We start from the raw sequence: 26,336 nt of genomic DNA, 5'->3' as shown, positions 1-26,336 counted from the left end.
GGCACATTCCTCAACTCTGAAATCAAGTCATGATGAAATATTTGCAGCGCAACTACTAACTTTGTTTCTGTATTTTCTCCTTCATATGTAAAGGACCTTTTGAAGCTTGCTTACAGAACATTTTTGTTGGAGGGGCGGAGTGCAGAAAGCAGTAAAGCTAAAGGGACCCCTGACCGTTAGGTCCAGTCGTGGCCAACTCTGGGGTTGCGGCACTCATCTCGCTTTACTGGCCGAGGGAGGCAGTGTACAGCTTCCGGGTCAGGTGGCCAGCATGACTAAGTCGCTTCTGGCGAACCAGAGCAGCGCACGGAAACGGCGTTTACCTTCCCTTCGGAGCGGTACCTATTTATCTACTTGCACTTTGACGTGCTTTCAAACTGCTAGGTTGTCAGGAGCAGGGACCAAGCAACGGGAGCTCACCCCGTCGTGGGGATTTGAACTGCTGACCTTCCGATCGGCAAGTCCTAGGCTCTGTGGTTTAACCCACAGCGCCACCCACATCCCGCAGAAAGCAGAGCCACAGATAAATTCACCAGCAGAAATTTGTCTTCCTGCTGCCTGATTAAAACTAACCCTGCGGTGCTGTCACTTCCCTTCGTAACAGTGAAATCCTTTGCATCTCTACCCAGAAGCAAGCTCCACTGAGTTGAGTGGGGCTTACTCCCAGGTAAGTGTGCTTGGGATTGCAGCCTAATTCAGTAAGGTGTGGAATCTTTTTCTCTCTGTCCCATGGACACCGTTTAAATAAAGAAGCTTGTATCACAAATATTGACAAACTCCCCCATGGACCTGCACATTGTTTTGTTGTACTGCACTGATGGCTGCAGACCAAACTTCACACACTAGGAAGCAAGTGAATGTGGTGGGACTTCCTCCTGAGAATCATTGCTAGAAAACAAGAGTTTAAAGTGCTTTGTGACCCTTTATTTATGTTCATGACAAGCCTGTGAGGTTCGGCTGTGGTTACTATCTCTTGTTTTAAAAATGGAAAGCTGTGGTTCAGACAAATTAGGGGCTGAAGAGGGATTTGAATCAAAATATCCCATGGACAAAATATCCCAGGGACGCAGGTGGCGCTGTGGTCTAAACCACAGAGCCTAGGGCTTGCTGATCAGAAGGTCGGCAGTTCGAATCCCCGCGACGGGGTGAGCTCCCGTTGCTCGGTCCCAGCTCCTGCCAACCTAGCAGTTCGAAAGCACATCAAGTGCAAGTAGATAAATAGGTACCACTCCAGCAGGAAGGTAAACGGCGTTTCCGTGCGCTGCTCTGGTTCACCAGAAGCAGCCTAGTCATGCTGGCCACATGACCCAGAAGCTGTCTGTGGACAAACACCAGCTCCCTCAGCCTATAGAGCAAGATGAGCATGCAACCCCAGAGTCATCAGCGACTGGACCTAACGGTCAGGGGTACCTTTACCTTTATCCCACGGACAAACTTGACGTGCCATACATTCTAGGGAACTGAAAAGCTTGATATCTGTTTTGGTTGGTATTGCCTGGTTATGGATTTTGGAACATGCAAAGTTGTGACACGTGTTGAGGAAGGGGTTGTATGTGAAAGTGTTGCCCAGGCTGGAATTCAATTACGCTTCAAGTAACCTTCAAAGAAAGATGTGTCTTACTCTGTTGTTGTGTGTGTTGAATCGGTGAATTCCCACGGCCTCTGGTATAATCTCCATCACATCAAAATAAAAGCCTAAATGGAAAGTTAAAAATATTACCACATTTGTGTTTGGTAACAACAATCTTTAACCTAAATATATATATATATTATGACGACAATAAGCAGCAGAATGATGTACACTTTGTGTTTGGGCATTACATGTTCAAGCCTTTACACGCTGCTTCCTCTTTCCCTTCCTTCTTCCCTCTCCCTCCTCCCCTCTTATGGTCTGTTTAAATAGATATTTCTTGGTTTCTGGTAAACCACGGTCTTCCATTACATCTTAACAAGCAAAAAATGGCATGCACTTGCCCTGGAAGCCACAGTTATAAAGCAGAGTTTGACTGTGACTTTCAAGGGAAGGAGCACTGGCTTTTTCTGACGGTGATTTCTAGGTCTCTTCCAGTGGGCTACTGGTAGTCTGCTGAAGCCAGTGTGTCTGATAGCAGTTAACAGAAGATTGTGTTGCTCTTCTGGTAGATGAGCAGGTCATTGATGCACAAGAGGCCAGTGGAGCAGATGCTAAAGTATCTAATCAAACCTTGATACTTCCCTCTCTGCAAAGACACATACCCACATTTCCATCATTTCCAACAGCCGTAGACACAAGCGCTTTGGAAAATTCCTCCCATGAGCCAGAGGCAAGCTCATCTCGAATCTTCTCTCTCATCAAAGAACCATTCTTATAACTAAAGTAAATTATAAAACTAAAGTTATAAAATGCCAGTCGAATCTCGCAACAGATCCGATCAAAATTTGAAAGTTACATCATTGTTTTGTTGGGGGTCTGGAAATCATAGCTAGTCTTCTGAAATGGAAATCCTATGTAACTAAGTCCTGTTGAAGCTGGTGGGACTTACTTTTTGCACGTCTAACCTACAAGTTAAAAGAAGTCTGTCTGAAAAGGCTTGTGGGCTCCTGGAATCAAGAGATGCTGTCAGACCCATAAGATCTAATTGTGTAACCAAAGCTTATTTTAGCTGGGGACACACCTTGTAAAAAAGAGATCACTGGACCTACTCCAGTGCTCAGATAGAGTAGACAGGACTATAGGAAACAGACCACTGGCCCAACTCAAATACAGTATTCATACGTGAAAAAATATAAACTTTGTTACCACAGCATGGCCATGTAGGCTTGTGAATCAACTGGACTGCAAAGGATGTGACCTTCTAAAGCAGGTTTTGGCTCTTTAATCCACAGAAACAATGTATCACTAGTGCCAAGGCTAATCTGCGAGAGGAAATAATTGAGGTGTTAGTGCACAACATGCATGAAAAGCAATGCAGAAATTAAATTAAACCCATTTGTTTGTAGTACTAATTATCTTTGAATTACACATTAAGGCAATTGCATTCTTGAGGTATCAGCTTGGCTTGTCACCTTTGCGTGAAGCATAGAGCAGAAGGAAGTGAAAGGAAATCTATGGATTTATTAGGGTAAATTCTCACACATGCATAATCGTCACTGAACAACTGTGACATACAGTGATGACTTGCGTGCGTGAAACAGCCGCCACAGAATCCCAAGCCTTCCTAGCACCCGACTTCACTCCAAGCCATACCTTTTAACAAAGCTTGTTTATGCATTCAAGCAGAGATTCGTTTCACTAGGTTGGTTAATCAACTTTCTTTCTACATCATCTCAATCCATTCCGAAAACCTTCTCAACAGAAATGAAATCTACCTCAGACCAGCAAAGGGTAACCAATGCACACTTCCTATGCTTGTTAGGGCACACAATCCAGTCAAAATTAAACATTTTAAGCACCACTGACCTTAATGGGGAAATATTTAAGGACATGCATAACAGGATTCCCATGCTTTTTAAAATTCAGAGGTAAATCCCACTACGTAAGGATTTACCTCAAGGCCACATAACACCGGTCTTGAAAGACCTACATTGGCTCCCAGTACGTTTCCGAGCACAATTCAAAGTGTTGGTGCTGACCTTTAGAGCCCTAAACAGCCTCGGCCCAGGATACCTGAAGGAGCCTCTCCACCCCCATCATTCAACCCAGACATTGAGGTCCAGTGCTGAGGGCCTTCTGACGGTTCCCTCACTGCGAGAAGCGAAGTCACAGGGAACCAGGCAGAGGGCCTTCTCGGTAGTGGCGCCCGCCCTGTGGAATACCCTCCTATCAGATGTCAAAGAAATTAATAACTGCAATCATACCTTGGGTTGAATGTGCTTCAGGTTGAGCACTTTCGGGTTGCACTCTGTGGCACGTGCGCTCTGAGCACGTTACTTCTGGGTTTCCCCGCTCGCACATGCGCAGACACTCAAAATGATGTCACACGCATGTGCGGAAGTGGCAAAATGCGACCTTTGCATGCACAGGTGCTCCATTGCGTCTTACATTCCATTCAGGATGCGAACGGGGCTCCAGAACGGATCCCGTTCACATCCCGAGGTATCACTGTATCCGACTTTTAGAAGACATCTGAAAGCAGCCCTCTTTAGGGAAGCTTTTAATATCTGATGAATTATTGTATTTTTATGTTTTTCTGGAAGCCACCCAGAGTGGCTGGGGAAACCCAGCCAGATGGGCTGGTATAAATAATAATAATAATAATAATAATAATAATAATAATAATAATAATAATAATAATTATTATTATTACATTCCATGGATGTTACTCCCAAGTAACTATGCTAAGGATTGCAGTCTTATCTTCCACTTAAATCAACAGAACCTGAAGGTGATATTTCAAATGTATTTTCAAAATGTGTCAAACTCCAAAATGTATAATGCAGAACTGCTGCTCAAGGCAACTATCCCCTACAGCACTGGATTAACAGTATGAGCATAGCATGAATATGTCAACACTTACTGCAATGTCCCCTTCTCTAAGTCTCATTGCTGCCAGGGATGCTGAAAATGCAAGTAAGAGAATCCTGTTAAATTATGAGATTAGCCTTTGTATCAGATGCTAGGACATCCTCCAAAATAGATACAACTGAAAAGGTAAAGGTAAAGGGACCCCTGACCATTAGGTCCAGTCGTGGCAGACTCTGGGGTTGTGGCGCTCATCTGCTAATTTTATTTCTGTATTTTCTCCTTCATATGTAAAGGACCTTTTGAAGCTTGCTTACAGAACATTTTTGTTGGAGGGGTGGAGTGCAGAAAGCAGTAAAGCTAAAGGGACCCCTGACCGTTAGGTCCAGTCGTGGCCGACCCTGGGGTTGCGGCACTCATCTCGCTTTACTGGCCGAGGAAGGCGGCATACAGCTTCTGGGTCAGGTGACCAGCATGACTAAGCTGCTTCTGGCGAACCAGAGCAGTGCACAGAAATGGTGTTTACCTTCCCGCCAGAGCGGTACCTATTTATCTACTTGCACTTTGACGTGCTTTTAAACTGCTAGGTTGGCAGGAGCTGGGACCGAGCAACGGGAGCTCACCCCGTCACAGGGATTCAAACCGCCGACCTTCTGATCAGCAAGTCCTAGGCTCTGTGGTTTAACCCACATCGCCACTCAGTTCCCAAATGAAAAGATAGGGGCACCTGCATTCCATCAAAATAAATGGGACTGAAGCTGTTAATTGTGCAACTAAGTCCCATTGTTCTGCCTAAGTCTTAAGTCCACCTTTCTTTTTCTGTATGGCTGCAATCCAGGCACAGAAACCATTGCAGCCTCTTTAGAATAATCATAAGGGACCTCGAAAAAATAGACAAGCGATAGAATCATGGAGAGACTCGGAATTCTACCAAGCGAATGTTGACTTTCTTACCTGGATTGTCTCCAGTAAATGCAATGACTTTACATCCAGAATTAAACCCAAAGCGCTGGGTGTAGTAGGGTGAAACACAACCCTAAAACGGGGGGAAAGAGTACAAAATGAATGGTTTTTGATTTAAGCGTACCATAACCCTTTTGCATCAAACATGTGGCACTTTAAGAAAAAGATCTAGCTTCCTCTACAAAAGTCTAAGAGAGCACTTCAAAAGATAAATCCAGCAGCCACAGTCTACTATTTTGTTACAGAGAGACTCAAAATTCTACCAGCATTTTTTTTAACCTAACATTTTTACAGTACACTCGCAAGTACCTGTGCCTGAAATAATCTGCCACATCAGTTTCAAGCAAGAGCAAGTAGCCATTTAAAGTCCGATGGCAGACTCTCTTTCGCTCTAAAACAGCGTTCACAATACCTGTAGATCACATAACATATACAACCAAATTTTGCAGCTATCGATTAATTTCTTAGATCCCTTCCAACAATCTAGGTCCCAGGGATCTTTGGCGGGGGGGGGGGGGGAGCCAGGGCAATTTAAACCAGTTTAAATTTGCAGTCCATTGAAAATACAGTGGTACCTCGGGTTACATACGCTTCAGGTTACATAAGCTTCAGGTTACAGACTCCGCTAACCCAGAAATAGTAGCTCGGGTTAAGAACTTTGCTTCAGGATGAGAACAGAAATCGTGCTCTGGCGGCGCGGCAGCAGCAGGAGGCCCCATTAGCTAAAGTGGTGCTTCAGGTTAAGAACCGTTTCAGGTTAAGTACGGACGTCTGGAACGAATTAAGTACTTAACCCGAGGTACCACTGTACAAATAAGTGTAGGAGACACAGGCCTTAATCCTCCACTGTCATGTTTGTCACAGCAGTACATACCAGTACTTTGCTAGATGGTACAGGATGGCCCAACTTTTTCCCTAATCCAGGCGCACAAGCATCAAGACAGGCCGGACTCCATACTTTCTCGTGGATTTGCAGTAAGTTCATGCCAGAACCTGGGAAGGGAAGCAGCTGTTTTTTTCTCCAGCAGCCAAAAGTGTGGGTGCCACTACTGTGAAGGCTCTGCACCCTGCAGATCTCAGCTGGCTGGACAAGGGGGTTCTCCCCTGGTGATCAAGCAAACAAAACGTAATTCCCTTTCCCCACAGGCTCACAATAAACGGCCTCGGTCCAGTATATCTGAAGGAGCGTCTCCACCCCCATCATTCTGCCCGGACACTGAGGTCCAGCTCTGAGGGCCTTCTGGCGAGAAGCAAAGCTACAGGGAACCAGGCAGAGGGCCTTCTTGGTAGTGGCGCCCGCCCTGTGGAACACCCTCCCACCAGATGTCAAAGAGAACAACAACTACCAGACTTTTAGAAGACATCTGAAGGCAGCCCTGCTCAGGGAAGTTTTTAATGTTTAATATATTACAGTATTTTAATGGGTGGGGTATAAATAATAATAATAATAATAATAATAATAATAATAATAATAATAATAATATTTTATTTATACCCCGCCCTCCCCAGCCAAGGCCGGGCTCAGTGCGGCTTACAAGCAATAATAAAAACAAGATGAATGGTTACAACTTAAAAACAAAAATAAAATACAACATTAAAATAATGGAACATTAAAATATTAAAATGTAGCCTCATCGCAGGAGGAGAAGGAAAAGAAAGGGGGGGGGGAAAGAGAGAGAGGGAGGGAATCAAATAAATAAATTATTATTATTATTATTATTATTACCAGATAGACAAACTGGGTGGGTGGGGTGGGGAAAATTTGATGTGAAAGAAGTCAGCTGGAAGTACTGCAGCAAGTAAACAGAGGCAAGGGCAGTTCAGAAAGAGATTTGCATCTTGAAGAGAGCATGCCTGCCACCCCAAACCTTCCACAGATTAAACATTTGTTCATTCGTAACACATCTATGCTCAGGCCAATGGTCATGCCCTGAGCACATTGCAATGATTCCCTTTGTAATAGCTTGTCCCACACTTGCTTCTGAAAGAAGAGGGCATTTGAAAACTTAATAAAGGTAAAGGTAAAGGGACCCCTGACCATTGTGACCGACTCTGGGGTTGTGGCGCTCATCTCGCTTTATTGGCTGAGGGAGCCGGCTTACAGCTTCCGGGTCATGTGGCCAGCATGACTAAGCCGCTTCTGGCGAACCAGAGCAGCGCACGGAAACGCCATTTACCTTCCTGCCAGAGCGGTACCTATTTATCTACTTGCACTGGCGTGCTTTCGAACTGTTAGGTTGGCAGGAGCAGGGACGAAGCAACGGGAGCTCACCCCGTCGTGGGGATTCGAACTGCCAACCTTCTGATTGGCAAGTCCTAGGCTCTGTAGTTTAACCCACAGCGCCACCCGCGTCCCTTAATAGCCGACGTTTAAAACACTAAAAAGAATGTTTAAGAACACTCAGTATGAAAACAGGCCTGCGGTTACCCTTGGTACAGAGCAGCTGAAACTCAGAAAGTCGCAGCATCGCCCCCAAAAAGGCCATCTCTCGCACCCATCCTCGAAATCTCCCCATGCATCACTGGAGACCTGGGAGGAGCAAGGTCCTTTCTGTGGTGATGCCAGAGTTCTGGAATGTTCTTTCCCACTGAAATCTGTCAGGCTCCCTCTTTTTGTTTCTTTTGCCTGAAACTAAAGACACATATTTCAACAAGCTTTTAATGTGTAACACCTAGTTTTATTGATGCCAGTTTTAATGAGTAACATCTTTTATTCTTGTCGCTGTGAGTTTTTTTAAGTGTTGGTTGTATCGTATGTTCCCTATCATCACTTACAGTAATTATTCATTGTACTGAGATATATATGAATTATTATTATTATTATTATTATTATTATCATCATCATCATCATCCTCATCACGGCATTTAGCAGCGTTCACTATCTAGACAGGTTGTGGAGGTAAGGATGTAATAGCTGAGCATTCAAACAGCATTTTCAGGTGCATGCAGGTGCATACTTCTGTAGTATTTTGGCCCTTCTGGCTTGCCATACCAAGAGCCAACTGAGCCAACGTTCAGAAGCTATGCTTTCCGTTTCAGTTCTGCATTACAAGCTACAACCTGCTGTGTGGTTTTCTCCACCGCAAACCCTTTTGTATTAAAGATGCTTTTGTTATGCATCTTTTCTGGGAATATTTTTTGCATAATTTCCATGACATTTTACTGTTTACTAAGCATCCACCTTGAGATGTTTGCGCAAAATTTGTACAAAGATTGTTGTACAATGTCACTGTTTGCTGAGCACTCATTCTGATTTGTTTGCAGATATTATATGACATCACCCAGTGACACCGCCATCTCACATTTTCCTGTGTGTACTTTCACAGAATCATAGAATTGTAGAGTTGGAAGGCACCCTGAGGGAATGTGAATTAAAGCATGCATGGCAGATGGCCATCCAACCTCTGCTTGAAAACCTCCAAGGAAGGAGAATCCACCACCTTTCAAGGGAGTCTATTCCACTGTCAAACAGCTCTCACCCTCAGAAAGTTCTTCGTGATCCACAAAAATTCTGACCTGTGGTGGTGGTGCTTTTTTTTTAGAGCAGGTCTGTCACAAAAGAGCACCAAATTCACTTGATATTGCACAACGTAAATTTGTCAGCTTATGATCAGATCATATCCACAAAAAGTGACAGTCTGGGAGCAGCCCCTGGAATCTAGATGTATCCACCACCCACACAGATATCTTGTGTACATGCTAACAAAAAGATGTAAGGCGGCAAGCAAACATTTTCCCAAAAGAGAAAACGGGGAGTGGTTTTCCAGCAATTCGGAGTAGAGGCTAGCACAGGCGTACCCAAACTCAGCCGTCCAGATGTTTTGGGACTACAACTCCCATCATCCTTAGGACCAGGGGTCAGAGATGGTGGGAATTGTAGTCCCAAAACAGCTGGAGGGTCGAATTTAGGGATGCCTGTGTTAGCAGCACCCTGAGAAGCTCACATCATACATGGCAGAGAAGAGTCAAGTGTTCTCTCTTGCCTTTGTGCCTTTTCTCTTCCTGTCTTTTTAAGAAGAGTGCAAATTCACCTCTTGCACTTCTGTCAATGCTCTCTCTTTTCCCTCCCTACTCTGCTTTACTTCCTTTTTCAGCTTCAATTAAGTTATTCTCTCTCTCTCTCTTGTCTCACCCAGCTATTGGCAAGCTTTTCCTTTTAGGTGTTTCTTTGTTCTGATCTCTTCCAAGGTGTAGAGGGAAAGCTAGCAGGACTGTGATTCCCTGAGGCTTATTTCCATCCCACTCTCATCCCTTCCTCTCTTTCTCTCCCTCTCTCTTTATAAATAGAGAGGCACTAAATCTGCTCTTCTTCTGGGACCCTGCCAGTTCTCCAGTTGCTACTGGAGGAAGAAGACATTGAAGCATGCTGCCAATTGGAATGAGGCTGAACTGGCTCCCTTGCCGCGGACCAGGAAGCAATTAGTGGGCTGGCATCGTTCCATGGGCACTCGCTTTAGTTGAAAACCAGGACTTGAAGAACACACGGTTATGAACACTGCTCAGACCAGAGAGGTGCCACAGGGGTACCAGTTATTTCACAGAAGCTATACTCGCGCATCTGAGCCTGTTGTTGTTGTTTAGTCATTTAGTCATGTCCGACTCTTTGTGACACCATGGACCAGAGCACGCCAGGCACTCCTGTCTTCCACTGCCTCCCGCAGTTTGGTCAAACTCATGTTGGTAGCTTCGAGAACACTATCCAACCATCTCGTCCTCTGTCATCCCCTTCTCCTTGTGCCCCTCCATCTTTCCCAACATCAGGGTCTTTTCCAGGGAGTCTTCTCTTCTCATGAGGTGGCCAAAGTATTGGAGCCTCAGCTTCAGGATCTGTCCTTCCAGGTAGCACTCAGGGCTGATTTCCTTCAGAATGGATAGGTTTGTTCTTCTTGCAGTCCATGGGACTCTCAAGAATCTCCTCCAGCACCAGAATTCAAAAGCATCAATTCTTCGGCGATCAGCCTTCTTTATGGTCCAGCTCTCACTTCCATACATCACTACTGGGAAAACCATAGGTTTAACTATACGGACCTGAGCCTAGGCCACTCCAGTTTAGTGGGAAAACATCCAACATTTAAAATCTGTTATCTAACATCACCTAAAAGATACCAAGTGCAGCACACAGTTTAAAATCAACGAGGCCGGACTTTAGGCTTGCATGATCTTCTTTGTTCACTAGTACCCTGATATCCACCAACAGGAACCAAGTACGATGCATCGCCTGGGCCTACTCACATCCATCCAGCACTCTGATGCCAAAACTATTCATCTCTCTTGCCTTCTCCTTCAAAACTATTAATGGCCTTGCCTTTTCTTTCTTTAACTCTTTGGGCTTATTTCCAGATCTCATTCTTGAATTGCCAACCCTCAATTCTTTTTCTTTTTTTAAAGGTAAGTTTAAATGGTAACAGAAGGGGAAACATGCAGACAATATTCTATTTATGCAGTTTCAGTTGCTCAGATGGAAGTCAAGTATTCCTGTGTTCTAGCTACTGAATGCAAAAGGGAAGCAACTGGAAAGCTTGTTACATATTGAAAATCAAAATTATTTCACCCATTAGAAAACTTTGTAAACATATTCAAATATTTGTGCTTAGGTTTTGTTGCTCAGTGTACCCTTCCCCCCTACAAAGTAATTTTATGGGTATGAACCAGACACATATTCCGTTCAATTTAGGTTGCTGCTGTTGTTTCCATTTCTATTTGGGAGGGGGGGTTAATTTTTTTAAAAAAACTGTAAAGATTTTCCATTTGCATAAAGGCCAAGAATTGACAGATTAATGTATTCAATGAGCAACTGCAGTTTTAAAGCAACATATGGCGATTTTCAGATGAAATCCCTGACTTTTCTGAACCCAGAGAAACATTTAATCAGAACTCTCTTGTGCCACTTTGCAAAAGGGCAAGATAGCTCCAATCTTTAAACTCCATCTGTGCATGATTCTCTAATCTCCTCTGTACAAAGCACATCGTCTAAACCAACGAAACCAGTAAAACCAGTCCACTAATGCTTGCATTGCAGACCTAAGATTATTTATTCAGTATGCCCAGTAATTTAATACATCTCAGCAGTGCTTGTAACCCCATGAACTATACAGCTAGCTGGATGGTAAACTAAACCATCAGCCAAAGAAAATTAGGTTCCGTCATCTGGATTGCAAAACTATCTGTAGATCAACTTTCCCAGCCTCTTCATCCAGAATTAATGACTTCTAATAACGACGACTGTCCAGTAAATCATGACCCATTAACACACTTCGGCATGTATTGTCAGTGTTTTCAGCCCAGAGAATGTGAAAGGCGATGCACTCTGTGTTGGGCTACTATTGAGGTTGGTCTGGATGTGGCTACTCCTTTTCTGTGGAACTGTACTTTCCAGAAACAATTGAAGACATTTTTGTTCTTTTCCCGCTAGTGCTAGGTGAAAAGGTGTTCATTTTGTGTTATGTGTAAATCTATACGGCTGCTATTGCAGCTGTTCTTAAGGATGCTTCTGTAAATTGCTTTGGGAGATATACGTGAAAAGCGATTCACAAATTAAATAGCAACAGCACAGGAGATACCTTTTATTGGACCAATGTTTGTTAATAAGCATTTTATATTGTAAACCGCCTTGTTTTCTTCAGATGAAGCTGGGCAAAGAAATACTAATAGTAATAGTAATAATAATAATAATAATAATTACTACTACTACAGCTTGCAAAGTGCTACCAGGTTGCAACCTGGAGAGTATATATTTCCATATCCCAATAAAAAAATGAAGCAACTGTGGCTGCTACATCATATTCCCACCCCCATACACACACCCCAGTCTTGCAACCCTGACATATAAGGCCCTACGCAGCTCAGCACCAGGTTATTTGGGAGACTGCCATATCCTTTAGATCAGGGGTCAGCAACCTTTTTCAGCGTGGGCCGGTCCCCCGTCCCTCAGACCATATCGTGGGCCGGACTATATTTTGAAAAAAAATAATGAACAAATTCCTATGTCCCACAAATAACCCAGAGATGCATTTTAAATAAAAGCACACATTCTACTCATGTAAAAACACGCTGATTCCTGGACCATCCATGGGCCAGATTGAGAAGATGATTGGGCCGCATCCGGCCCACAGGCCTTAGGTTGCCTACCCTGCTTTAGATACCCAATAGATTGCTGTGGTCTGCAGAAGAGCTTCTCCTGCAAGTGCCAAAAATCTCAGAATTTTACTTTACATCAACTCAGAGCAGAGCTTTTAGTGTGGCTGCTCCAGTTCTGTTGAATAACTTTCTTGTCAAGATATGCCTGGCGTCCACTATCTGAACTTTCTGGAAACCACTGAAGACTTTTTTTTTGTTCTGAAAGGCTTCCCCCCCCCCCCAGCTGGGTAAATGGGACTTTGTCATGATGGGATTTTACAGGCAACTGTGTGAATAATTATTATTATTATTTTTATTATTAGTAGTCCTCTTTGATCCCGAGTTGGAGGAACATCCAGGTTGAACTGCATTTTTAAAAATCGAAAGAACTTGAGCACAAGGTTATCTTGCTTACAGAAAGCAATGAGACCACATCTCGGTGGGACTATACCCACGGAGTATGGAAGCTTGCCTGTGCCCATTCAGAAAGGACTGGTGAGGGCTTTGCCCACGCATTGTTCTGTTTTACAATCTGCTGTTATCTATACAGAGCGATATTGCTTGAGAGAGACAGGAAGATAAAGAAAGAGACATTCATTAAGCAGCAATGTAAAGAACAGTGCTGCCCCATAGATCCACATCAAGTGCATTCAATCACTTACAGTTCTTTGGTCTACTACTCTGAATAGATACAAAACCAGCAATGAATAACAGCGCTCTCTCTCTTAGGTCGTGGTTCAATGACAAATGCAAAGAGGCGGCAATGCTTAGATGAAAAGTGGGGTCAATACGGGGATGAATAGAGAGGCTCACTAAGTGGTTACAGCAGCTCACTTCAAAGCTCAAAGTGGCCAAGCAACACAACTGACATTTTTAGGGAATATACAAACGCTGGCACAATATTAACTAGGTATGCAAAAACATCTTTCCGAAATGCACAAAGAAGTTCAAGGCTGACAAAGAAATCATCCTCATTTGTCCTTTACGCTACAAAGATTGACGCTACACAGCTCTTTTCTCTGGAATTGCCATCCTCTCAAGATTGTTGACTTCCAGTGCTTTATGTATCGCCCTCCTGGGTTTTTTCCAGATCAGATCAGATTTCTGACAATTTTGGTCCTAAAATGCTATTGCAGCTCCAGCCTCTCTAGTGCGAACAAAGTAATGTTAAGGCCCTCGTGCCTTTACACTCTCTTTGCAGGCTCTGGCCATTTTATTACTTCCTGTTGATACCGGCTGAGGAATTAGTAAGTAACCTTTAACAATCTTTCTTATGATTGCCCCATGTCAGTTTCTATTCCTGCAGGGGACAATGGGAGTCTTTAATTGCAGTCGTACCTTGGATTTCAAACAGCTTAGTTCACGAACAACTCAGACCTCGAATGTCACTGTTAGGTGTGTGCCGGTGCGGTTGCTCAAGAGCGAACAGGCAAGACCCCCACTGGTCTTTTCAAGGCTTTATTATCGGTGTTGTGTATTGAAGTTCTCACCCTGGCCACCAGGAGTATCGTGTATATAGTTTTCACTCAGGTCCACGTCAGTTACTGTAGGCGGGAAACCCTGGGTTGTTGTTGCTACAATGTTGACAGCCGGTTGCCTCAGGCCGGCTGAGCTGTTTGCTGTTCAGTTCTGTTCCAGCTTACAAATAAAGAGCTGCTTTGAAGAATCGCTGTGTCGTCTGATATGTTCACCCACAACTTAACAATCAGTACAAAAACATTCACAGCACAGAACATCTCAATTCCATGTCTTGCTCAGTCACTAGCAGAATCTGGGAGTGGGCGGTCCTTAAACTTTCCCCAGCAGAGTAGTCTTTAGACCCCCATCCTATGCCTCCCCTCTCTGCGAGTAAACCGACTGCGCAGAGAGGGCGTGGGCAGAGGGGGACCTGCCTCCCCCCCCCGCTTTGTTCATGCTTTGTGCTGTGGCTCTCTCTTGCATCCTCCGAGCCCTGCACCCCTTCCCCACTGGAGGAGTGGCTTCCCTCCTCTGCGGAGGAAGTGCTGCTTCTCACGATCTTTGGAGGCTCCCTGTAACCCAACTGCCCTTCCACCTCTCGCCTCTGAGCTGATGGCAGTTCCTTAACAGTCGCAAACCTGGAAGCAGGTGTTCTGGTTTGCGAACTTTGCCTCGGAAGCCGAAGGTTCGGCGCGGCTTGGGTTCTGAACATTTCGGAAGTTGAACGGACTTCCAGAACACATTATGTTCGAAAACCACGGTAAGACTGTACTGGCTTCATCCTATTATCCCCTCTCCAAAATAATAATAATAATAATAATAATAATAATAATAATAATAATAATAATAAATCTCTTCACAATTTGAAAAAAAAAGAAAAGAGGAAGAAATTTATCAAGGCCAGAGGCAAATCCAGCTGCCTCAGGAAAGCCTCAGTCCAGCTGCTGAGAGGATGAGAAACCTAGGGAAGGAAATTGTTCAGTCTGTTTTCTACAATTTGGCATTCCTGAACCTGCTTAAGATCAAAACACAACTATCAATCAGATTACAGACTTCTCCAGATTCTACAGAATCAGTCCCAAAAAGTGCAGATATTTTACATTTAAAATGCAGATAAAATACATATTTTAGGGGTGGATGAATTGTGCTGCAAGATGTTTAGTTTGTTGAAAGAGTGCAAATGAAATGTGTGCAATTTATACAGTTTTTTGTGTGCTTTCTTTCAGAAAGTGTGCAAAAAATGGAATGGAACCCAGACTTTATGAATGGGTGCAAGCAAGACTAACACAGAATAGACTTAGGATGCTCCATCCATCCTTAGAGAGGCACCAGGCATGGAAGCTGGTCTTCTGCGCCATTGCCCCATCGCTTTGGCTATTGGTAAATGTAAGTATTTTCATTCTGTGCTCTGCTGCTTAAGTGCAAGAAAGCATTTGCAACTTAAATTATTAGAAATAGGCTATTAGCACAGTAGAAAAAGAGCTGCTTTTGGACACGAAGAGCTAGGTCAAATAACTACTCCATGCGTTGTATGTCTTATGCAAGTCACTATCTGTGAAAGTAAGACATCTCTGTGGTGAGAGTGAAATTTAGGCATCTCCATGGTGCGAGCAGAATGGCTGTTTTCAAAAGTTTACCGGTAAGTGTTTTATCACTTGTAAAGGGTGATACATCAAATGACACATTTAAGTTGTTTAGTCTCAAGCTTCTCACTTAAAAACAAAACCCCACACAGTATAAATGGAAATCATTTGTCATTCTAATATAGTTTTTGGCACATTTTAAAAAATCAATCAACAAAGTGCAAAACATTTTACAGGAAGAGATTCGTGCCTCCTGGAACTGGAACATCATCCTAGATTTGCTTTTCTGACACACACACTTTCTGATGGAGCTTATTGGATTTTTTTTCCAAGGATCTGTTCTACTGGAGGGCTAAACAACTGGACCGCGTATCTTTATAGTCTGTACAACCCAAATATTATAAACCAAGAAGAAATGAAGAAGGGGGTCATTATTTGAACAATGTGTTATCTCTGAAGAAAAACATGAGAAAGAGCATGCAAACTGCAAGTTGCTGAGGGCCAGTTACATGTTATATCCATATGAAGGCTGCTCCATATGGCTCCATATGGCACAGGTCGCCGTGCCCATTTGTTTGCAGCTTCATGCTACATCGGCAGATGAAATCGTCTGCCAATTTTTTAAGAGTTCAGGAGAACACCAGGGAATGGAACGCTCCCTTCCCTTCAATTACTTTCCACCATTCTCCACTCTGGTGCAATACCTTGAACCATGGTTAACTATTGTACTGGTCGCAGTGTGAACCATGGTTAATGCTATCCATGATTCACGCTGTCAGGGGACTGCCATCAAGAGGGGAGAAGGAGGTAGGAGCAGTAACACTTCATCAGAGACTGGTGTTAGAACTGAAGAAGAAATGGGGGGAGAGGGGAGGGAAAGGCTCACAGACTTCTCTGTGAGCCCCAGCACCGATCCCAGGGAGGCTAATAGGGAAACAGAGATGCAACTTCCGTCGCCTAGTTTTGGCAGGGGAGTCAAGCGTAAGGGAAAAAGGCAGAATCTGGGCATGTTGAGGTTCTTATGCTTGGGGGGGGGGGGGAGACAGGAAAAGCCCACTCTCGGAATCTGCTAGTGACTGAGGGAGACATGAAGTTTGGATGTCTGCACTGTACATAGTTTGCACCAAATAAAACCTGTAAAAAAGCAGGTCGGAGTCCTGGCTGTTTACTCGTGAGCAACCTTACTCATCCCATCACACACACACCAAGCAAACTCTACTTTAGAGGAAGTCCGGCTTGCATTAAACACAGATAACTTTGGTGTCATAGTCACTCTAAGAAGGGAAGTGTAGAGGGGATAGAAAGGAGCAGGGATGGAGAACCTTTGTTCTGTGAACCGCCCTGAGATCTTATGATGAAGTGATGAGTGAAGGGCAGTATATAACATCGGCATAGCAACCCCCCCCTTTTCAAAAGAGATGTTGAGCTTTTTTTTTAGGAAGGCAGCCCTGTTCAGGGAAGTTTTTAATGTGTGACATTTTAATGTATTTTTAATCTTTGTTGGAAGCCGCCCAGAGTGGCTGGGGAAACTCAGCCAGATGGGCAGGGTACAAATAATAAATTATTATTATTATTATTATTATTATTATTATTATTATTATTAGGTCGCCCAAAGTTATTGGGCTTTTTGGGGAACAGTGCCAATACTTCCTTACCTGGCTTAGCCTGTGGTACCCAGCCACCTTCATGATGCCCTGCACCCACCTTGTGGTTAAATAATAATAACCTTTGGCTCTCCAGATAATGCTGGGCTCTCTTCATTCCCAGCCAGCATGGCCAATAGTCAAGGATGATGGGAACTGGAGTCCAACAATATGCGGAAGATCGCACGCTCCCTGCTTCTGATCTAGACAGTCTCCGAGCAAGATAGACTTTCCCAAGGCTATCCAATTGATCTGTGACCGAGCAGGAAGTAAATCCTAGGCTCCCAATTTCAAATCTGATGTTTGATCTGCTTTACCAGAAGCACTATTGCTCTATTCATGCCCTATTTCAGGTATTAAAACTTTTTATGGCTTCTTTCATTCACAAGGAAATAGGTGAGCCTGCTGGTCCATTTATTCACTCCCAGTGGTCAGGAGAGACCTTTTGACTCAGGTTGAGCACATTAAATAGCCAAGAAACAAGCCTAGAAGTCACTTACCGTCACTGTAATCAATGGGAGCATAAGCCCCTAGGAAAAGGGAGGCTGCAAAGCTGCTGACCAAAGAGATCCTCTGGAAGAGAAAAGGGAAATGAGAAAGTGGACGCAAAATACATTCCTTTGGATTTACAAACAGATCAAGGGCTCATTCCAATTTTTTTTAAAAAAGCATTTTTAAAGTTCCACCTTCAATGGAAGAGTTAGACAGATACTAAAAAAGTATTCTTGACCAGTAGGGCTTATGGGTGCTGAACTTCCCAAAGAGTGGCTTTGGCCCAAGTATACAAAGGCAATAGGGTGCTGGGAGTCACCTCTGCAGCTATACAAGGGGGGCAAAACAACAAAATGCAAGTAGGGTGAAAAATCAGGACCTATGCTCCAAAACATAACCAATTCAGGGAAGGCAGATCAAAGCTCAATAAAGCATACACTTTGCCTGCAGGTGGTCTAGAGGGTCAACTCTTGGCATTTCCAATAAAAGCAAAGAGGTAGCGAGTGGCCCAGGAGACCTCTCTCTGACCAGAAACCTGAAGATGGTGCCAGACTATGCTGAATAGCAGCCTGAGCAAGTATAAGGCAGCTTCTTCATTTCCTTATACAGTGGTACCTTGGGATGCAAACAGGATCCGTTCCGGAGCCCCATTCGCATACTAAACAGAACGTAAGACAAGATAGCGCGTCTGCGCGTGCACAGGTCGCGTTTCACCACTTCCATGCATGCACCTCATGTCATTTTGACTGTCTGCACATGCACGAGCGGCGAAACTCAGAAGTAACGCGCTCCATTACTTCCAGGTCGCTGCGGAGCGCAACCTGAAAGCGCTCAATCTGAAGCGTATTTATCCCGAGGTATGACTGTATACAGTATACCATATAGATCATGGGTAGGCAAACTAAGGCCCAGGGGTCGGATCCAGCCCAATCACCTTCTAAATCCGGCCCGCCGACGGTCCAGAAATCAGCATGTTTTTATATGAGTAGAATGTGTCCTTTTATTTAAAATGCATGTCTGGGTTATTTATCGGGCCTGCCTGGTGTTTTTACATGACTAGAATGTGTGCTTTTATTTAAAATGCATCTGTGGGGCACAGGAATTCGTTCATTTCCCCCCAAAAAATATAGTCCGGCCCCCCACAAGGTCTGAGGGACAGTGGACCGGCCCCCTGCTGAAAAAGTTTGCTGACTCCTGATATAGATACTGAACTCTGTTGGGCACAGCTGTAGGCCAAAGGTGGATGCAAAGGGGCCAACTTTTGTTCTGCACTTGCAAGGAATCAGTCCTTCAGTTTTGCAGTACCTGCACTTTGGTATTACTGTTTTCAGCACCTGCCAAAGCCTCTCCTGCTCCAGCATGCCTGCCCACACATGTAATTGTGACATGTATTTTAATATGCAACTTTATTTTATAATGTATATTTTAAAAACTGATTATTTTGTTTGGGGGTGGGAAACATAGGCTACCTAACTAACATCTGATTTCACTGGTAATTTTAATGAATATTTTATGCAGACTGCTTAGACAGTTTGATGATTAAGCAGCATAAAAAGTCTCCTGTGCATTTATCAACTGTACTTTTCTGCCGTATGAAGCTTAACAGTTATGGAAATACCCAGGCCTTTAGCCATTAAATAATCTATGGCCTGTTAAAGCCGGGGGGGGAATTGTTATTATGGCTGTTATTATGATTTCATTATTGATGCTCCGTAAAATGTTTTATATGTTATACACCACCCTGGGATCTTTTGATGAAGGACAGTATATCGATCAAATAAATAACTTGTGAATATCAGGTAAATTCTTAACTGGTTAGGATACACAGATGGCATCCCTAAGTTTGGGTGCAATCCTTCCAGCACCCAGTAAAAAAAAAAGTATTTATTTGGATAAGCATTTAAAATTGCTGCGAGTTGATTTTATTGACTACATTCATTGCATAATTATTATTATTATTATTTTTAAAAAGGTACGTTATGCTTAAAATTCTACAAGGCAGGCTTAGGCAGTATGTGGACCGAGAACTCCCAGAAGTGCAAGCTGGATTTCAAAGGGGCAGAGGAACCAGAGACCAAATTGCAAACATGTGCTAGATTATGGAGAAAGCTAGAGAGTTCCAGAAAAACATCTACTTCTGCTTCATTGACTACGCAAAAGCATTTGACTGTGTCAACCACAGCAAACTATGGCAAGTCTTAAAGAAATGGGAGTGCCTGATCACCTCATCTGTCTCCTGAGAAATCTCTACGTGGAACAAGAAGCTACAGTTAGAACTGGATATGGAATAACTGATTGGTTCAAAATTGGGAAAGGAGTACAACAAGGCTGTATATTGTCTCCCTGCTTATTTAACTTATATGCAGAATTCATCATGCGAAAGGCTGGACTGGATGAATCCCAAGCAGGAATTAAGATTGCCAGAAGAAATATCAACAACCTCAGATATGCTGATGACACAACCTTGATGGCACAAATTGAGGAGGAAGTAAAGAACCTTTTAATGAGGGTGAAAGAGAAGAGAATATGGTCTAAAGCTCAACATAAAAAAACCGAAGATCATGGCCACTGGGCCCATCACCTCCTAGCAAATGGAAGGGGAAGAAATGGAGGCAGTGAGAGATTTTACTTTCTTGGGTTCCATTATCACTGCAGATGGTGACACCAACCACGAAATTAAAAGACGCCTGCTTCTTGGGAGAAAAGCAGTGACAAACCTAGATAGCATCTTAAAAAGCAGAGACATCACCTTGCCGACAAAGGTCCATATAGTTAAAGCTATGGTTTTCCCAGTAGTGATGTATGGAAGTGAGAGCTGGACCATAAAGAAGGCTGATCGCCAAAGAATTGATGCTTTTGAATTATGGTGCTGGAGGAGACTCTTGAGAGTCCCATGGACTGCAAGAAGATCAAACATCTCCATTCTGAAGGAAATCAGCCCTGAGTGCTCACTAGAAGGACAGATCCTGAAGCTGAGGCTCCAATACTTTGGCCACATCATGAGAAGAGAAGACTCCCTGGACCCTGATGCTGGGAAAGATGGAGGGCACAAGGAGAAGGGGACGACAGAGGACAAGATGGTTGGACAGTGTTCTCGAAGCTACCAACATGAGTTTGACCAAACTGCGGGAGGCAGTGGAAGACAGAAGTGCCTGGCATGCTCTGGTCCATGGGGTCACGAAGAGTCGGACACGACTAAACGACTAAACAACAACAATGGATTGTACACAACTTTGAATGCGTAAAAAAGAATGAAGCCTGGTATAAAAATGTTTTAAGTATATGGATTGGTAGTCAGAAAGCCAGGCATTGCCCATGTTTAACAAAATGGTTGGGGCTGAAGCCAAAACCACCAGGATGTACATTTCAGCAGCGGCTCTTGCTAAGTATTTTTCAAAAAAAAACAAAGCATTTTCCATTTAGTGAGAATTTGTTTGTTTAACTGTTGCCTTATTTATGCTAGTACAATTTGCGCAACTAAGATCCTCTCCAAAATATCTAGGCAAAACAAAAATCAGCTCCAATTTCCAATAAGTGAACTGAAGATTAGCCCACCTCTGTGTGTGTGTAGACCTCGGGGTTCTGGCTGTAAATCTTCGCTATCTGGTTTCCTGTAAAACGCTGCAAAAGACAGGCCAATGCTTAGGAACACAAACTGTAAATTGAGTCAATAACCATTAACTCGGCATAATGAGTTCAGGACGCTGCACTTTGGGTATTTAATTTGTCTGACGCATGATGGAAGTTGTTTTTCGGTAGCAATAGGCACAAAAAAGACTATTATGCATCGGCTCATTATGATAATTCTGCTCGCCTTTCGAAATAGCAGAAGAAAAATGAAAACTGCAGCAAGAGAATTCCTGGCCACAATTTACATTCCAGAAATGATGGATCAACGGAATGTGCAATGCTGGTTGGCTAGGCAGACTCCCATCGCGATCCAGGAATCGCCTCAAGTTCTTAACTGGTTAAAGTCATTCAGTCTGTACAACTCAGCGAGGAAACTGGTTAGAGCCACACTAGCTTCAAATTAAAGTTGCCGAGGACCTTTCCTGAAACTGACTTACCGTATTTTTCCATGTATAACACGCCCCCGTGTATAACATTTGGGGGGTCTAAAAACTGAGAAAATGGGGGGAGATTGCACCATAGCTGTCAACTTACAGATTTGAAAATAAGGAACCAGCAGCCTCGGAAATAAGGGATCAGCAGCCAAAATAAGGGATTTTCAGATCACAGGTATGTTTGACTTCTGAGCCCCTCCGAGCGAAAGGCAGAAAGCCCAGCCAGCAGCCAAACGAAGCCTCAAGTGGTGGTTCCCACAGTGCAGCAACCCGGCAAAGGGGATGCAGCAAGGAAAACCACCATCACCTTTCCGCTGGGAAGCGCTGAGCAAAGGCAAGTCCCCAGGCAACGTGGCCAATTTGATCGGCACGAGGCATGCAAGCTCCACCCCCCAGTCGTTCTTAGACACCTTATTGGGTGAGCAACGCAGTCAAGCAGCACAGTTGGAGCCTCCCTCCTCCCTGGCTGGCAGGGAGGGAGAGGAGCTGCTTCCTTTGAAACCCAGGAATTTTAAGGGACATCATCAATAAGGGACAGCAGCGGGACACGGCGCTGGGATAAGGGACTTTCCCGCCAAATAAGGGGCAGTTGACAGCTATGGATTGCACAGAGGTGTTGAACTTTTAGGGGGATTACCTAAATACGCTCACCTGCCAGACAAACGCTCCCACCAGACCAACACTTCTGATCACATGCAATGCAAAAGCAACCAATCATCAAACTGCTTGCCGCTGACAGCTTCAAATCACCCGCCCAATTGCCATGGCAGCAACCAGCCGCAGCCATTGCCGCAGCCACCAATCAGCCGCACTGTCACCACTGACAATCTTCTGCTTGAGGCAGCAAAAAATTCCCCGTCCACCCCCCTCTGCACTAAGATGCCCCCAGTTTTTTTACATTGTTTTAACGTAAAAAACCCTAGTCTTATACACGGAAAAGTACAGTACAGTGGTACCTCGGGTTACGTACTTAATTCGTTCCGGAGGTCTGTTCTTAACCCAAAACAGTTCTTAACCAGAGGTGCGCTTTCACTAATGGGACCTCCTGCTGCCGCCGTGCAATTTCTGTTCTCATCCTGGGGCAAAGTTCTCAACCCGAGGTACTACTTCCGGGTTTGTGGAGTTTGTAACCCGAAGCATTTATAACCGAGGTACTACTGTACTACTCAACTGGGGGTCTTAACATCAGCATAAAAAACTAGGGAACCTGTGGGGAACCTCCAGCTCATGCACCTTTCTTGACACCCCCCCCCCCCAAGAGGTCCAAGATCAGTAGGGAAGAGACTCAATCCTGCTGGGTGTTGCTTCACAAGCACATTTCAGGAATGCACTAGCAAAGCAGTCCCCCGCAGAGAGCAGGATTAAAGCTTCTGCCCATCAACTGATGAGTAGAGAGTAGATGACGTAGATCATTCTCTCCACCCCTGTAGAACAACTCTGACAGATAGACAGAACTACCCACCTGTCAGTCACCTGCTATCATCATAGCATCAGATGGCTGTCAGGTGGGGAACTAGGCCCACCTGTCAAAGTTGGCCCAATCTGACCAATGAGGCCAAAATGGTTTTTCACCGCTCAATAGGAGGTATGCATTCCCCTTTAGAGAAGAGAGCGTAATCATGATTCCCCTAACTGTAACTGTTATCTGAATTAGAAAAATATTTATTTCATTAATTTTTTATCCTGCTATTCCTCCAAGGGGCTCAATGCAACAGTCTCCCCGGCCCATTTTATCCTAACAGCAAAATAATCCTAACAGCCAAAGACCATATTCATGGGTGTATGAGCAGGAGAGAAGATACAAGAAGTGGTAATAATAAGAATAATAATAATTTATTATTTGTACCCCGCCCATCTGGCTGGGTTTCCCCAGCCACTCTGGGCGGCTTCCACAGAAACCAAAAATACACTAAAATATCACATATTAAAATCTTGTGCCCTTAGCATTTGGCGCACACAAAAACCTCTCGGAACAACTTGTTCTCACTTCCAAGAACAGCCTCAAAAGCCGAACTTTAGTCTCGCTTCTCAGCTCTCACCTCGTAGGCTCGTGAACCGGTGACCTCAGCAAGTTTCTGACCCCCTCCAACAGCTTTTTCCAGAGAGCAGCACTGGGCAGTTGTGCTGGAATCCATCCAAACAGGGCTGTTGCTAACCGAAAAGCAAGACTATCGGGGATGAGAAAAAAGCAATGTGAGAAAAGTGGTCAGTGCCAAACCATCAAGCTGGTTTAGGAACAATTGCACATATCTATTTTGCATGGGACGCGCGTGGTGCTGTAGGTTAAACTGCAGAGCCTAGGACTTGCCGATCAGACGGTCGGTGGTTCAAATCCCTGCGACGGGGTGAGCTCCCATTGCTCGGTCCCTGCTGGTGAGTGGGCAGAGGGAGCAGACTAGGAGGAGGAGGTGTCGGAAGCTGAACAGGGTTTAGTGAGCGGGAAGAGGCTGTCGGAGAGAGCAGTCCAGACTCCGAGACAAGAGAGGAGCAGGGCCAGGTGACAGAGTAGAGGCAGGTTGCTGAAGAATCCACGGAGTCACCAGCTCCCCTCCTCCCTGGTCTCCCAGAACATGTAGAGAAATGAAGAGGGCAGAGCAAAGAGAGACAAGACGGTGGAGTCTTAGGCTGCTGGGAACTGGGGTAGGAGCATTAGAGAGCAGAGGAAAAGTGCGGACTTTCAGTCCTCACAACTGCTTCGTTGGGGAATCTACTGGGAAGGGTTGTTGTGATCACTAGGCCTGTGCTCTTTTAGTTTCTTTGAATGAAGAGTTAACTTCATTCATAAAGAGATGCTTCATTCATAAAGCGCCGGGTGTTTTATTGTTTTACAACTGACCTCCACCTGACTCCAGCTCCTGACACCCATACTCAGCCAGGAACTTCACCCATCATGCTAGGAGCTGCCAGAGCATCAGAGTTCAGCCCTATCCAGACCTGGGGTCTTTGCAGAGGGAGCAGGACTCTCCAGCAGATCTCAGCACCACCTGCAACCCTGAGGAACCACTAGATCCAGACACACACACCCCCAACCATCTGGATTCCTGGCTGGCTCTCAGAACCCCCTTCGTCACCCACAGGGCCACAAAAGCAGAGGACTGGCAGGAGCTTCAGAGCTGCCAGTGAAATGCCTGGATCGCTGTACATGAGGCTACACTCATTGACTCATATAGGGTGACACTTCCAGCTCCTATGTAAGCTCCCAGCCTGAGCAGCTTTGCTGATGAAGCAGCAACTCCCTTAACAGCTCCAAGCCTTCCTGAACCAGGAAAACAGATATAGTTCTAGAAACCAGGAACCAAGGTTCTGTTCATGGCCTCAGCATGTGATGAGCCACTGAGACTAGAAGGTTGGAGCCGTTCCCTGAGCAGTGGAGTTTGCAGGTACTGGCTGTGCCCATACAAGCTGTCCTCTGGCTCCTCCCAAAAGCAAAGGCTTTAAAGGCGTCCTGTTCATACACCCGCCACTGTTATACACTTCTTGTTCAGAGGAAGAAAAAGAAAGCATCTTGTCTGCATCATCATTTGTGCTTATCCTTTGCTAAAAGGAATGCAAAGCATGCTTCAATTATTTCTAAAGTCAGCAAGGAGCTGGGAAAGTGAGCGCAGCCATTAAGGGTCAATGAGCAAGACTGGACTTAAATGTCCTTCCAAACTCCTAAGATAAGTTACCTTCAGGGACTGATGCAAAGGAAGATCAGGCGATAGGTTTTGTAAAACAGAGTTTGCACCTTCTTTCCAGTAGACGCTTCCATGTTGCTTTTAAGAGAGCAAAAGCATAAAATAAAAGCAGAGTGGCAAGTTAAGATTCATAGCTGGATTTCCAGCAAATTTAAAATACACTTGCATGCTATTAGAACATCAGTAATGGTGCCTTTTGGACACGGGTGGCACTGTGGGTTAAACCACAGAGCCTAGGACTTGCCGATCAGAAGGTCGACGGTTCGAATCCCCGCGATGGGGTGAGCTTTCATTGCTCGGTCCCAGCTCCTGCCAACCTAGCAGTTCGAAAGCACGTCAAAGTGCAAGTAGATAAATAAGTACCGCTCCTGCGGGAAGGTAAACGGCGTTTCCGCGCGCTGCTCTGGTTCGCCAGAAGCGGATTAGTCATGCTGGCCACATGACCCGGAAGCTGTACGCCGGCTCCCTCGGCCAATAAAGCGAGATGAGCGCCAGAACTCCAGTCGGCCACAACTGGACCTAATGGTCAGGGGTCCCTTTACCTTTAATGGTGCCTTTTAAGGATACTAAAATAAGTTTGAAGGCAAGGCCTCTTTATCACAAATCATGCCGGTAACGGAGGCTCACCAATGGCAGGGGAACATTCCTAGATTGCTCTCGTTCTCAGTGGCGTAGCGTGGGTTGTCAGCACCCGGGGCAAGGCAAGTAATTTGCGCCCCCAAACCCGTGGATTTGCGCCCCCTAACCCGTGGATTTGCGCACCCTAACCCTAACCCCCAGATGTTGTGCCCGGTGCGGCCAGCCCCCCCTGCACCCCCCACGCTACGCCACTACCCGTTCTGCCTTCTAAACCTCCTTGCTCAAACTTCAATTCTCCACAGGCCTCAATGGTCAGTGCA

At 44.7% G+C, this 26,336-nt stretch overlaps 1 protein-coding gene across 6 annotated transcripts in view; it reads right to left on the bottom strand.

Annotated features, from left to right (window-relative positions):
* XYLB (xylulokinase) overlaps positions 1-26,336 on the bottom strand; it is a 112,439-nt gene that overhangs the window by 75,083 nt on the left and 11,020 nt on the right. For all 6 annotated transcript variants that reach the window (XM_081882470.1, XM_081882473.1, XM_081882471.1 and 3 more), the window contains 10 exons: positions 25,429-25,515; positions 23,800-23,928; positions 21,252-21,317; positions 17,705-17,777; positions 6,279-6,397; positions 5,396-5,477; positions 4,497-4,537; positions 2,780-2,895; positions 2,236-2,351; positions 1,622-1,695 (listed from right to left, as the gene is read on the bottom strand). In XM_081882470.1, coding sequence (XP_081738596.1) covers positions 1,622-1,695; positions 2,236-2,351; positions 2,780-2,895; positions 4,497-4,537; positions 5,396-5,477; positions 6,279-6,397; positions 17,705-17,777; positions 21,252-21,317; positions 23,800-23,928; positions 25,429-25,515 — 903 coding nt within the window. The remainder of the gene's footprint in view (positions 1-1,621; positions 1,696-2,235; positions 2,352-2,779; positions 2,896-4,496; positions 4,538-5,395; positions 5,478-6,278; positions 6,398-17,704; positions 17,778-21,251; positions 21,318-23,799; positions 23,929-25,428; positions 25,516-26,336) is intronic.

The sequence above is a fragment of the Podarcis melisellensis genome (assembly GCF_964234715.1).
Source record: "Podarcis melisellensis genome assembly, chromosome: 12".
Taxonomy (NCBI): domain Eukaryota; kingdom Metazoa; phylum Chordata; class Lepidosauria; order Squamata; family Lacertidae; genus Podarcis; species Podarcis melisellensis.
The sequence above is the reverse complement of the archived record's forward strand: the minus strand, read 5'-3'. Positions and strand labels throughout refer to the sequence as shown.